General features: G+C 39.9%; 1 protein-coding gene across 1 annotated transcript in view; it reads left to right on the top strand.

Moving 5' to 3' along the window:
* Nucleotides 1-13223, top strand: part of LOC110381109 (uncharacterized) — a 49359-nt gene that overhangs the window by 30725 nt on the left and 5411 nt on the right. The window contains 11 exon segments of the mRNA XM_064042582.1: nt 450-595; nt 1256-1447; nt 3786-3890; nt 4362-4579; nt 5257-5430; nt 6067-6265; nt 6715-6818; nt 7349-7502; nt 7764-7819; nt 8272-8440; nt 9008-9134. Of these exon segments, the coding sequence (XP_063898652.1) occupies nt 450-595; nt 1256-1447; nt 3786-3890; nt 4362-4579; nt 5257-5430; nt 6067-6265; nt 6715-6818; nt 7349-7502; nt 7764-7819; nt 8272-8440; nt 9008-9134 (1644 nt within the window).

Genomic DNA, 13223 nt, shown 5'->3' with positions numbered 1-13223 from the left:
CATATTATGAGAAGTCAGTCACCCATACACGGACCGAACGCGCTAAGCGTTGCTTAACCTTATGATTTTATGATCCATGTGCGAATGTAACTGAACCAAGCAAAATATTTCCTAACCTGATTTTGTAATCTATTACGAAAAATTTTCATACCACGCGTTCATATCCTCTCTATATACTTTGTCTGCATGCCTCAGGCGCGTGGCATGGATATGATCCTTATATAGTTTGATTACTTTCACTTTTAGCCTACACTGCCCCACTACTGGGAAAAAGACTTCATTTCAACACCTATCTGTAACTATATGTATACCAGCTGTTTCAGTCGCAACCCATGGAACCATGCCCGTACCTGTATAAAACATAGCTATAAATTTAGTTCAGCAGCAGATCATTAAATTACTCTAATCTACCTTACCCTAGGTTCTTAAATAATTGTTTCTCCATACAGCGACGGCAGAAGAACTAGTGCCCGCATTAGACGATGCCGCCATGGGCAAATACATGGATCGTCTGACTCGTTCCACTGCGTCCGTGAGGGCGAGACTCGCTCAGAACGAGAATTACTTCATGGATCAGCCTAATAGGGATAATCAGGTTTGTGCTCACTAAATAATTCATAGGTAACTTCTAATCTTCATCATTCAAGAAGATTTTTGATCAACTAGGACTATCTCAGAACATTAACGGAACATTATTTTTTTATCTACTTTTCGATTTCACACGAAAATAGGTACTCTCGTATTTAGTCGCTTGTATATAATTAGTTTTTACATGCACGACATATTACTGCTCGCGGCAAAAAACCTAGACTCCACTAAAGCGGATCGCAGAAGTATATAAACCACCAATAACTAGAATTGGTCCGCTCAGAATACTTACTATTCCATAGTTGTTTCATAACTTTGCTGCGGTCCGCTTTGCTGGGGTCCCAAGCTCCATATGTGCTAATCCTTTGTACCGGAATTTGATAATGATGCTCTATGAACTGAGCGTTGTCCCGTGGGTTTTCTCTTTTGAGCGGAAAATGGACTAGTGTGAAAGCGCTATTATTAATCTACCACTTGCATCTGTCACATTCAGGTTCACTTTAACCAACAACAAAAACAACAGATTTTCTTAAAACAACAGTTAACGTTGAAAATTGAACACGAACATTCACAGTAAACAGTTCTTTTAAGAAAACTGACGTTTATGACGATATACGTGGACCCAACATGCCTTCAGAAACATCCTTATACACCACCTTTTTTCCAGGACGCAGCGAACGCAGTAATGGGCATAGTAGTAGAACACATAGAGCCCTACCAGTTCTGGAAGCCGGAGCTACTGGACGCGGTGCTCAAGTATGGAGACAGACTCTACACCATGTCGCTGGGTAACGCCAAGAATCCGCCCAAGCTCAAGCCGAAGGAGATGGTGCCGGAATTCCATGTTACTAACTTTAGTGTGAGTGAAGTTTTCTTTTACTCCTTCTTCTTCTTCTTAGCTCTATCCAGGACATCTTCCTCTTCGAGTTCGCAGATTTTCATGTCTTTCTTTACGACACTCAACCTAGTAGTTTTAGCCTGCCTCTACGCCTTTGACCGGGTATGTCGAGATTGAGTGTCGCATTGCCGATGTACTCAGGTGGTCTCCTTTTTTACATGTCCGTACCATCGCAGCCATTTCTCTTGCATTTTCTCGGCGACATCGCGTACTCCAAGGCTACCGTGTACGTACTCGTTCCGGATCTTATCGAGCCTCGTTACTCCGCACATCCACCGCAGCATCTTCATCTCGGCATGAAGTTTCTTTAGTGATAGTAGTAGAACACATAGAGCCCTACCAGTTCTGGAAGCCGGAGCTACTGGACGCGGTGCTCAAGTATGGAGACAGACTCTACACCATGTCGCTGGGTAACGCCAAGAATCCGCCCAAGCTCAAACCGAAGGAGATGGTGCCGGAATTCCATGTCACTAACTTTAGCGTGAGTGAAGATTTCTTTAACTACTTCTTCTTCTTCTTAGCTCTATCCAGGACATCTTCCTCTTCGAGTTCGCAGATTTTCATGTCTTTCTTTACGACACTCAACCTCTGTAGTTTTAGCCTGCCTCTGCGCCTTTGACCGGGTATATCGAGATTGGGTGTCGAGGTGGTCTCCTTTTTACATGTCCGTACCATCGCAGCCGTTTTTCTTGTATTTTGTCGGCGACATCGCGTACTCCAAGGCTACCGCGTACGTACTCGTTACGGGTCATATCGAGCCTCGTTACTCCGCACATCCACCGCAGCATCTTCATCTCGGCATGATAGGCAGTCGCTTCTTGTAAAGCACTGGTACTCAGCTGAATCCGGTTAGTCTGGAAGCCGACCTCAACATAGTTGGGAAAAGGCTCGGGAGATGATGAGTAGAACATATAGAGCCCTACCAGTTCTGGAAGCCGGAGCTACTGGACGCGGTGCTCAAGTATGGAGACAGACTCTACACCATGTCGCTGGGTAACGCCAAGAATCCGCCCAAGCTGAAGCCGAAGGAGATGGTGCCGGAATTTCATGTCACTAACTTTAGTGTGAGTGAAATTTTCTTTTACTTCTTCTTCTTCTTCTTAGCTCTATCCAGGACATCTTCCTCTTCGAGTTCGCAGATTTTCCGACACTCAGCCACCGCAGTTTGGGCCTGCCTCTGCGTCTTCATCATCATCATCATCATATCATTTATTGCATTCCATAATGTAAATTTGGTGTATTGTGGCATATTGTGGTCTTTGGCCGGGTATATCGAGATTGAGTGTCGCATTGCCGATGTACTCAAGTGGTCTTCTTTTTACATGTCCGTACCATCGCAGCCGTTTCTGTTGCATTTTGTCGGCGACATCGCGTACTCCAAGGCTACCGCGTATGGATCTTATTGAGCCTCGTTACTCTGCACATTCACCCCAGCATCTTCATCTCGGCATGAAGTTTCTTTAACTTGTCTTTAGTGATAGTTGTGGAACACATAGAGCCAAGTCTAACCAAAGGGAATTGGGTTGCCCGGGTAACTGGGTTGAGGAGGTCAGATAGTCGCTTCTTGTAAAGCACTGGTACTCAGCTGCATCGGGTTAGACTGGAAGCCGACCCCAACATAGTTGGGAACAGGCTCGAGAGATGATGAGTAGAACACATAGAGCCCTACCAGTTCTGGAAGCCGGAGCTACTGGACGCGGTGCTCAAGTATGGAGACAGACTCTACACCATGTCGCTGGGTAACGCCAAGAATCCGCCCAAGCTCAAACCTAAGGAAATGGTGCCGGAATTCCATGTTACTAACTTTAGTGTGAGTTTACGTTTGACAGTGCAAATCTTTAACTTTATAGAGAATTTTGTCTGTTTTTGGTTGAACCAATTAGAGTGGTAATTTCAGGACACAAGAAAATTATCATTAATTGATTCAGCTGTTAAATATCAGCTCTTAGTCTTTCCCATAATAGATAGATAATAGGTAGTTGCCAGAGTTCCCGTGTAATCTGGCTAGGTTCGGTATGCCCCCTTTTAAACCTGCCAGCCAATTTTGAACAGCGTCTGTCTTGATGTTTTTATCCATAAGAAGGGGTCTTAACGTTTGTCGTTTGAAAAGGATCTTTCTTGTAATAGGTCTCTTTGAAATTATAACTGGATGGAGTACATAATTACTTGATGTTTAGCTTGCGAGACAATGAAAAACACCAGTCCAATATTGAAACCCGATCTCTTAAATTTTAACCGATTTCCCCAAAAAAAGTGTTTTTATTTGTCCTCTCTATTAAATACTAAACTTATATTCCAGGTGAAACTAGAAGTGGAGCCAGATGTAATCGGAGGCGACACGAAGGCAGGGGAGAACGGCAGCGTCAACAGTCTCAAGAAAGCCATCACCAGCTTCTTTAGCAATGTATGTGTTTATTTACCTCATGCTTATGTTATTACATACATATAATGGTCTTTTTAATCATCATCTTCCTCCCCTTATACCAGCATGTAGCATGTTTTCTCAATCCATACTTTTCTACCTGTCATTATATCCATGTACTTTTTTCTAGCTATATTAACTTTAATATAATCTTTCATCGTTTCTTTGGTCGCTCTTTTCCGATACATATATCCAAGTTCATGCCTACAACCTCCCTCACGAGACGAGAGAAAAAGAAGGGTTTATGACTGTCTTTCGGTAGCACCGTAACTCAAACGCATGAATCGATTTGGATGAGGTTTTTTTAAGTTGAAAGCCAAGTATTTTAGAAAGGCATAGACAAAAGTTATAGGTTACTTTTATCTAGCTGCAGGAAGAATTTCTGCGGAAACTCGGGTCAAAATATGGGGGAATTGGTAGTTCTCAAATATAACTAGGTTATTTTTTATTCAGAACAAATATGGCGTCCTCTGCGCCAAAGGCTATTGCGTGGCAATCTGGAAAGGCGTAGACGACAAGTCATACGTGATGCTAGAGCCTCACGCAGTGGGACCAGCCGGCAAGGCATCCCCAGCCGGGGCTGCGGCCCTGGTCATCTTCTCCAACATCGAGGAGTTGGCAGACACTTTCAGAGCCAACGTGGAAAACACTATGAGGCCTGGTGATAACAAGTAAGTGTCTGACGATGGTTATGCGGTTAGTTTGAAGTTTGACGTAATTTGTGTGGAGCTAATGTCAAAATACTAAGTCAAAAGTCGAATCTAACTTGATATAAGCACAGTATAAACAACATGATATGATATATGATTTTTAGACTGTATATGTGTGGGTTGATGGTCCCAGTTGGGCGCCAGTAAAAATTCTTTAGAATCGGCTTTCATTGCAGTGTACTCTTTTATCAAAGTCAAGATTGACGGCAAAGTTTCTAGATGAAGTAGTAAAGATGTTACGACTTTAAAAAATAAAGACCTTGGTGGCCGACAGATCGTAAAGAATTTCAGTTATGAGTGTAAACAACAAGTACGTAGCTAAAAAAACTGGTTCCATTTGGGTGCCAAGTACAAAACCGCCAGATATTTAGAGAAGTCAACTTTCGATTATTCAGTCTATTACTGGCAAGAGGCAGATTTTGCTGCATCCATAATGGAAAGGAAGCAGAAGGTTGTTTTCAATTATTAAAACTCTCGCATTGCAAATAGATGCATTCATTTTGATATAATTTCCCACGTAAAAAGAAAGGTACAATGTAGTACAATGTCATCAGGAGTCCCACAGGAGTCCCACAGGAGTCCCACAGGAGTCCCACAGAAGACACACTTGCTAAATCAGACTTGTACCTCCTCCCCAGGTTCTCAATATCAGCAGTGAAAGTATTCTGGGAGTTCTCGAAGCTGAGTACTCCAGTCACTCCTCAGGGTACGGTGCCGGATGAAGGGTACGAGTGGAAGGTGCTCACCGCCTTCGTGGAGACTGCTAGAGGAAGGACTATATTGAGGGGAACTAGACCACCTGATTTGATGAAGTAAGTAACTTTGGAGCTGTATATTGAAATTGACTTTCACATTAACGAAAGAATTTGAGCTGTAAAGGATGTGAATGTGATCTGACATGTATAATATTTGACTTGATGTTTGCCTTTTCTGATACACGTAATTTGCTGTATCAGACATACTTTTGAATATACCGTTAACAAGTTATGTAAAATTTTGAAAATTTTGAGAATAGAGTTATTCTATATGGGTGTATTTTATGGGTAATTGAGAATTAGCTTGGGGATAAAAAATAGGGTGGTTTTTCCTAACGCTTTCTGAGACCTTCACCAGTTTCATTGAATAACAGCTCAGAAGAAAGTGATAAAGGTGAAGGTTTAAATAGTTATTTCGCTGATTGGTTGACACATAGTGTATTCGGTAGAAATGGTAGACTATAGAGGAGGCTTTTGTTCAGTAGAGACTAAAACAGAAACCTGGTGGATTTAAAATTAGACAGCATGGGTAACATAGTAGTACTTACCAACCACTGACTTTTAGGACGTTCTAACTAGGATTTTCTGAGCGCCTTTTTGTAGGAAAGATGCTCTATGGTGGGACCTATTTTTCTCCTAAAAGAAAAATCGGACTCCTATTGTTGGACTTAACCATTGGACTTGTAAAACCAGGTTCACTCGCGACGCGCTACTCCAATCAGCTTGCGCAGCGATAGTAGGCGCCGCCATGTCTCACGTGCGTCGTCCTCACCTCTGGACGCGACGCACCGTGGACGAGGTCATGTCGGTCGCCTGCCAACTGTTCACTGCCTCGCTAGGCTCGCTGGGCTATGAGTTCCGCCCTGGGGAAGATGTGCTGTTGCCGTTGCAGGTTAGTGAATAAGAGAAAGGATGAGAGTACCTATGTGAGAAAAAAAGAGAGTGTATGAAAGTAAGAGATGAAGAATATGGATGCGGATGGAGTATAATGTATGAAGGGGTGAAGTAGTGCATAAGAAAGATAACAAGTCAAATACAAATATGTTGTAGTATCCAAGTGTTTTAAGTACAGAAAGATTCACAATTGCCCTCAAACTATGCATCTTAATGTGAAAGAGAGTAAAGGAGCAGAAGAGTGTATAAGAGGAGAGAGAGTATACAAGGTGTAGAAGATAGTGAATTAAAGATAGCGGAAGGTGTTTTATGTAACATAAAGAGTGCGAGAGAGATAAAATAAGATATTACAATTTCCTATTCGTTTTGAACTTATGTATCACACGTACATAAGTTATTTTTTATGCATACCAAATATAAGCTTATTAACTTTATGAACGATGCCAGGTGTTGAAACGCTTCGTGCTCGGCGTGAACTACGTGCGATACGACTTGGAGGAAGTGTTCTCGGGCAAGCTCGAGCAGAAGGAACCCAGTCAGATGACTGTCAGGTCAGAACAGTTCTAGAAATAAATCAATAGTTTAAAAACAATAGAAAAACACGCTTTTATACACGCACGCTTATCGGCATCAAAGTGTTTTATAAAAAGTCCAAACACAGTTATGATACGATGTTAAATCTTGAAGTTGCAGTTCATATCTTCCGACTTCATCATCAGATCTGTTCGTCAGTAGCATATTATTGTATTGTCAGCAGCTGAATGTAGTTCTGCTAATAAAACAATGATGATGATACAGGCCACAGCGACTGTTCTCATATAAGAAGATCAGCCAGCTGCACAGGACATATTATAGTGCACAAGCATTCGCGCAGACACATGTGCACTCACTATTCCTTTACTCTCTGCGCGCGATGGGACGACAATCCGACATCACCGGATAGAGATTACAAGCAGGACCGACATTCACGTGCTCTCGGATGCACGGGTGTATCAGTCACCAACTTCCACTTTCCGGGCTGCTTTGAGAAAGTTGCCGAGACCTCTAGAATCATCTAGAAAATAAATGTTTTTTCCTACAGATGTGCATTAGAACGTTTCTTCGAAGCTCATACTCACGGCATTCTATGGTCGGTACCCCATGCGGTGTGTATTTGGCGAGTGGCCGGAGCGCCCTCGTATTATATGTTTGAGCCCCATGCTTGTGGGCCTACTGGGCTAAGGGTTGATGCTATGGTGAGTAACAGCTTTTTCATGTTCCCCTTGATGTATTTTTTTATTGGAAAACTCTGTTCAAAAATAAATGCGGCTAAAATCATTGTAAATACCGAAATAACAATTCTTAAGCTTAAGGTCCATCGACAACTTTTTTAATCTGTAGTCTATTTGTTTCATTTGTATTTGTGGAATAAATCATGATCATTAACAACCTTCAGTTATTTACTTACTCAAATAGACATTGTCTTTTATGTCTACAACAACATCGTTTGGTTTTAGGATGATGGTGCAGCCTGTGTGCTCACTTTTACATCTCCGAAGCTAATGGCATTCGCGTAAGTATTCCTTGCGTAGTTTAACCAGGATAAAATAGTAAGTATATTTTTTTGATGTAGAATTTATATAACTGTATAAGTACATCAAAATTTGTTCAGTGGTTGTGCCAAACTCTATGGCAGTTGGAAATATTGTAATGAGCCACTGCGCAGCATCCACTTGGGTATCAACTGCTTTTTGATTGGAAGTTATTTGTGAGCAGCCAATAAGTTCGGGAAGAATTATACCACCCTAAGTTATACAGTAAATTTGTATACCGTCAGTTGCACAAAGCTCCATTAAATTAAAGCTTCATTAAATCTATTGCTGTCACTTTTTATCTGGTTGACAAAGAAAGAGTCAGCAATAGATTTAAAGAAGCTTTAACTTTAATGGAGCTTTGTTCAACTGATGGTTAGGTTAGTTTAGTTTATTATATACCTCTGAGAGTGATTTTTTTGACTGACCCCAGGTACTTACAAAACGTACCAGTCCTAGAGCGACCGAAGCACGACTTCCAGTTATACGCGATGTCTATAACTGTTCAGCCTATCAAGAAGCTAGGAGGAGTCGAGCCTCCCATTGTGAGGGCACCTCCAGGAGCACCTCCAGGAGTCAAACTTGTACCGGCTACTAGTAAGGTGAGGAGAACCGTGGGTTTTGCCCCTTACCTAGGTATGGAAAGGAGGAAGGAAAAATGAGCGGAGATACCATAGGGAAGATAGGTCAGGCAACTTATGAAGGTTGAGTAACGTATGGTAGGCCAGATCAGTTACTGGGACTATCGAGGCGTTTGGGTTACTACAGTTTTGACTGATACGGTTGTTAAAATTGAGCTCGTTGTAATGTAGATATGTATTTATATTGTCAAATAAGAAAGAAGTCGTTGGTTTTAGATTTCTCTAAAATTTTGTAACTTTTGTAACTTTTATTTACCTTTAACTCTTTAAAACCTTAAAGAATTAAGCGGGCACTCATATTAGTCTAGCCTTTTCTCAACTATTTTGCATATTATATACATACATCTCCAAAAATTATCATTATGTTTGCTGGTTATTTAATTATAGAGGGACAATCTAAAGTCCCCGTTAACTTATGACAAATTAGTTACTTGGACGCGAGCAGGGGACCAGATACTCCTTTGAATAGTCTCTTATATGTGAGAGGACACGTATGCCCAGATTCCCACAATATGTACATTCCCACAGGTTGGCATAGACGGTAGCAAGCGTCGAGCAAGCGAGAAGGATCGCAAGCATCCACCAGGGAGCGCCACCTGTCTCGACGCTCAGAGGGCTGCGGAAAAGGCGGATAAGGAGCAAACCAAGCTTAAAGGTAGGTTTCTATATCCTATCCACAGGTACGGTAGACTGCACATCAGTGGTAATTGTCATGCACCTTAACTCAATAGTGATAAGTACGATTTTCCTATAAAACTGTTAGCACTGACATGAAGTTGACTGTACAAGTTAAAGTCATATCTTTGTCACGTAATCTATGTATATCCAAACTAATATTATAAATGCGAAAGTAACTCTGTCTGTCTGTCTGTCTGTCTTTTCTTCACGCCTAAACTACTGAACCGATTTGTGTGAAATTTGGTACAGACATAGTTTGAAACATGAGAAAGGACATAGGATAGTTTTTATTACAAAAAAAAATAAAAATAAAATTATTCCGGACATATAGCGCCATCTATTGGTCAAATCAAAAATCTGCTGGTAGTCACTATTCCACGCGAACGAAGTTGCGGGCAAAAGCTAGTTATATATAAATTAATGTCCCTTTTCCATGTAATTTCATAATTCAAGAACGGTTTCACCTATCCAAACAAATGTTTAGGCTTTGTTCGTACTATTTAGTAGATGGTTTTTGTGAAGTTTACACACAATCTCTCATTTTTTATATGTGTCGTATGACACTTTAATATTTATTTTTTAATATGGAATTGAACCCGAGACCTCGAGCACAGCAGCCGCGCTTGCGACCACTAGACCAACGAGGCAGTCAGTCCGCGATAGTACTTATGACACTTGCGTTGTGTGGTTTGCGCATGCGTGAATCTGATGTTTTGACAACATACTTATCTAAGGATTGATTTATTTTGCAGCACATTCAAGACTTTTAGATGTTTTTTTTTTATATATTTCACAAATTAATCGTCAAAAGTATTAGTATTCATATCATTTAAATACCCAAATGCTGCTATTTCAATCGTGTTAGGATTCTCTCTCTAAAAATCAATATTAGGGCGTTACTTTACCCGTTTGCACAACAATCAATACTGTAACATCCAATAGACTCTCTTGAATCTAGCAAAGAGTAATTTCTACCGTCTTTCTTCCTCTTACACGAAAACACGTAAGCGAATTTCCTAAATTAAAACCTTTGATAAAAGTGTTAAAACTATACTTTAGTTTCTAAAAAAATATGCAAAAAAATCTGCTTGAAATTTACTTTGTATTGGTGTAAATATATTGTGGTTTTTCTTAGTAGTTTTGTGTAATTAATTGTTGAAGTTCGAATTCCTGAATCGCGCAAGCGAAGTTTTCATATCAAGTTTGTATGGAAGAAAATTGTGGTATGTATTTGTGGGGGTCCGTGGCTACACCGTTAACCGGTGCTGGTCAGGAGCCGGTCTAAGTCCTGACCACTATAAAGTGTTACTTTCAGCACTAAGCAATCAATCATATGGTTTAAAATATTGAAAACAGTGTCATGCAAATGAATAAAGCGAGACCTCGGTCTCATAACCACGGATGTAGCTCATTTGACCTCCTTTTGTTGTTTAGGATATTTAAAAAATTGTTTTTTGTTTCGTTTACTGTTACTTAGATAAGGAAAAACAGATGTTTCTGTAATTTACCGTATAGGTACTTACAAATAAATATTTCATTTTTATTTTAGATTTTTATTCTGATAGTTTTTGGTTGTATTGTAGGTACCTACATACTTTAACTACATAGTGTAACTATGTAAATAAATATATATCCTTCTTGACTAATAAATATATAATTTGCAGTAATATTATTTTAAAAAAATAGTGCTGACTCAAAACCATTGTTTTCCAATTTTTTACTAAAAGACTTATTAAGTTTTCACAAAGATTCTATCTGTACCTAAGCAATTTTCTCAAACGAAACTTCTTTCTTAACTATGAAGACAAACTTCTTTGGTTTTAATGAAATGACAATAAGTAAAAAGAATACTTCATAGCGACAGTGACATTGTCATTTTCATTCAAAAATGGTTTAAAATGTAAATAAACGTAAATATTATAAAAATGTCTGTGTTAAATCATAATCTATACATATAATAAATCTGTAGAAAAGTAATTTTTGTACATTGAAGAAATTGACAAAAAAAATAGCCAGCATGTTAAAGGATAACTAACAGAACCCATTTCCATCATTTTTGTCATTTTTGTCTGTTTGTCTGTTTATCTGTTTGTTCGTTCGGGATTCACGTAAAATCTACGAATTCAATGCAGACAATGCTTATATACAAAAATTGTACGTAACTTGGGGTATTACTTAATTTTTGTTTCATCGAAATCGATTCACTCTATCAAAAGATATGATTAATTTTGTGAATTCAAGATGTAAAATATTACGACACGCAATCTGTTTGTCAAAACTGTACATTTGAATGTTGTACTTATATTAGTTGATCTTTACACAGAAAATCACACCTTCATAAGTAACTTAGGAAGAAAAAAAAATGAAAATTTTGTTTAGCCAAGGTTAAAGTAGCTCCATCTGTGGTAATCTGTGTTAAATAAAATACATAAAATTTGACAAAGGAGCGAGGTGGTAAATGACAATAAATTACCATACATTATTTATAGAGGATTATTATTTCAACAGATGGAGTTGTGTATTTTCCGTAATTCATCATATTTTAACACGTAGTGTAATTTTTTGATAGACATTTCAATAGTGTTTGTCAGTTTGCCGTGCCACATCAAAATCCAATTATAATTATTACCTTGATGAAAGGAAAATTAATAGTTCTCAGCCAAATTTAAAACGGTGCCATCTCAATAATTTTTTGAACATTATGTAAAAAATGATGACTTTAGTATAACAATTAATTATCATTTAAAGTTACAGATGGAGTTTATATCAGGATTTTTTCATAAACATAGCTTATCTTCCACTAATGTGGTGGCCTTAAAACAAATTACTTTGAGTGAGTAGTATTAAGTAGACCTTAATTATTTTTTCTGATGCAAAATATGTAAACTTAATCCGAGAAGAAAGGAGGATCTGTCTCTCGCAAGCGCTGCTAAGCGTGAGGTAGGTAGGTAATGTAGGATTCTGTAGCTTTAAGAACAAGCCCAGATACAAAGTGCAGATAAGAAATGGGAGCTTTCTCGATTTAATACCATACACACGTAAAATGCTTTATGCGTCTGAAAACGAACACATTGCGCGTCGCATACCAGAGACATGCTTACTTTCAACTTCTGATCGCAAATACACTGGTCACGATTACGAACAGTCTCAGTAGGACCCGAGCCAAGTCTAAAAAAACACCTTTTATATAAAACTACGTTTGATGTCATTCAATCACAAAGACAGAATTGTTTTCTGTTGCAAATCCTATCCACCTGTATCCTATCCTAATCCAGCATGCATTGCAGGTGTGCATTGCACAAAAACCAATGGTATCCTATTCGAGAAGTCAAAAGAGTCGACCTGCCAACGTCAGCTTCTGCGCTAAGCAAGTGTTCTTAATAGTACCATCAGAATTACATTCATCGTTGAATGAGGTGAATAAATTTTCAGAAACCGCAATAACAGTAGGAGCCAAAGCATATGATCGCTTCATAGAGCTCTGATTGGCCCCAGGTGACCAAGTCAGGTCTGGTTTGTTCGTTCATCAGATCTTTGAAAGTGTTTCGGTGGATACTGTCGTCCTGTGTGACACAAAATATGGTATATAAACGTCTTCCGCAAGAGCGAAATTTTCCCGGTGTGTGCGGTAGTGACGCACAGTATACAACACTTATGTTTCTTTCGATTTGCTGGCTCCACCAAGAAATGACAAATTGCAAGCGTACATTTTGAAAATCTTGGCAAAACTGCAGGTTTCCAGTACGAACTCGGTTGTGTGAGTAGCGCGGGCGCCGCGCGTGCGTCGCGTTTTGCTGCCCTGCGGCATTTACCTACAGCGCGCTCGCGGCGCGCACGTGCCGCTCTCCTTGACGTTTAATTGCTAAGGCGTTTAGCGAGTGACGGGGATAGAGGGCGAAGGGGTAAGAACGCAACTCGAGCGCCGCGTGCTCGCGTGCACATGCCGTAGGGCAGCAAAACGCGACGATCACGCAGCGCGCTCGCGACGCCCGCGCTACTCACACGCCCGAGGATCGCGCACGCCTAATGTGGGGTCAGCCTTACCATAGTGAGTAAGTGCACAGAA

Source organism: Helicoverpa armigera, chromosome 29 (assembly GCF_030705265.1).
Source record: "Helicoverpa armigera isolate CAAS_96S chromosome 29, ASM3070526v1, whole genome shotgun sequence".
In the NCBI taxonomy this organism is placed as follows: Eukaryota; Metazoa; Arthropoda; class Insecta; order Lepidoptera; family Noctuidae; genus Helicoverpa; species Helicoverpa armigera.
Note: the sequence above shows the minus strand (reverse complement) of the source record. Positions and strands in the feature narration are given on the sequence as shown.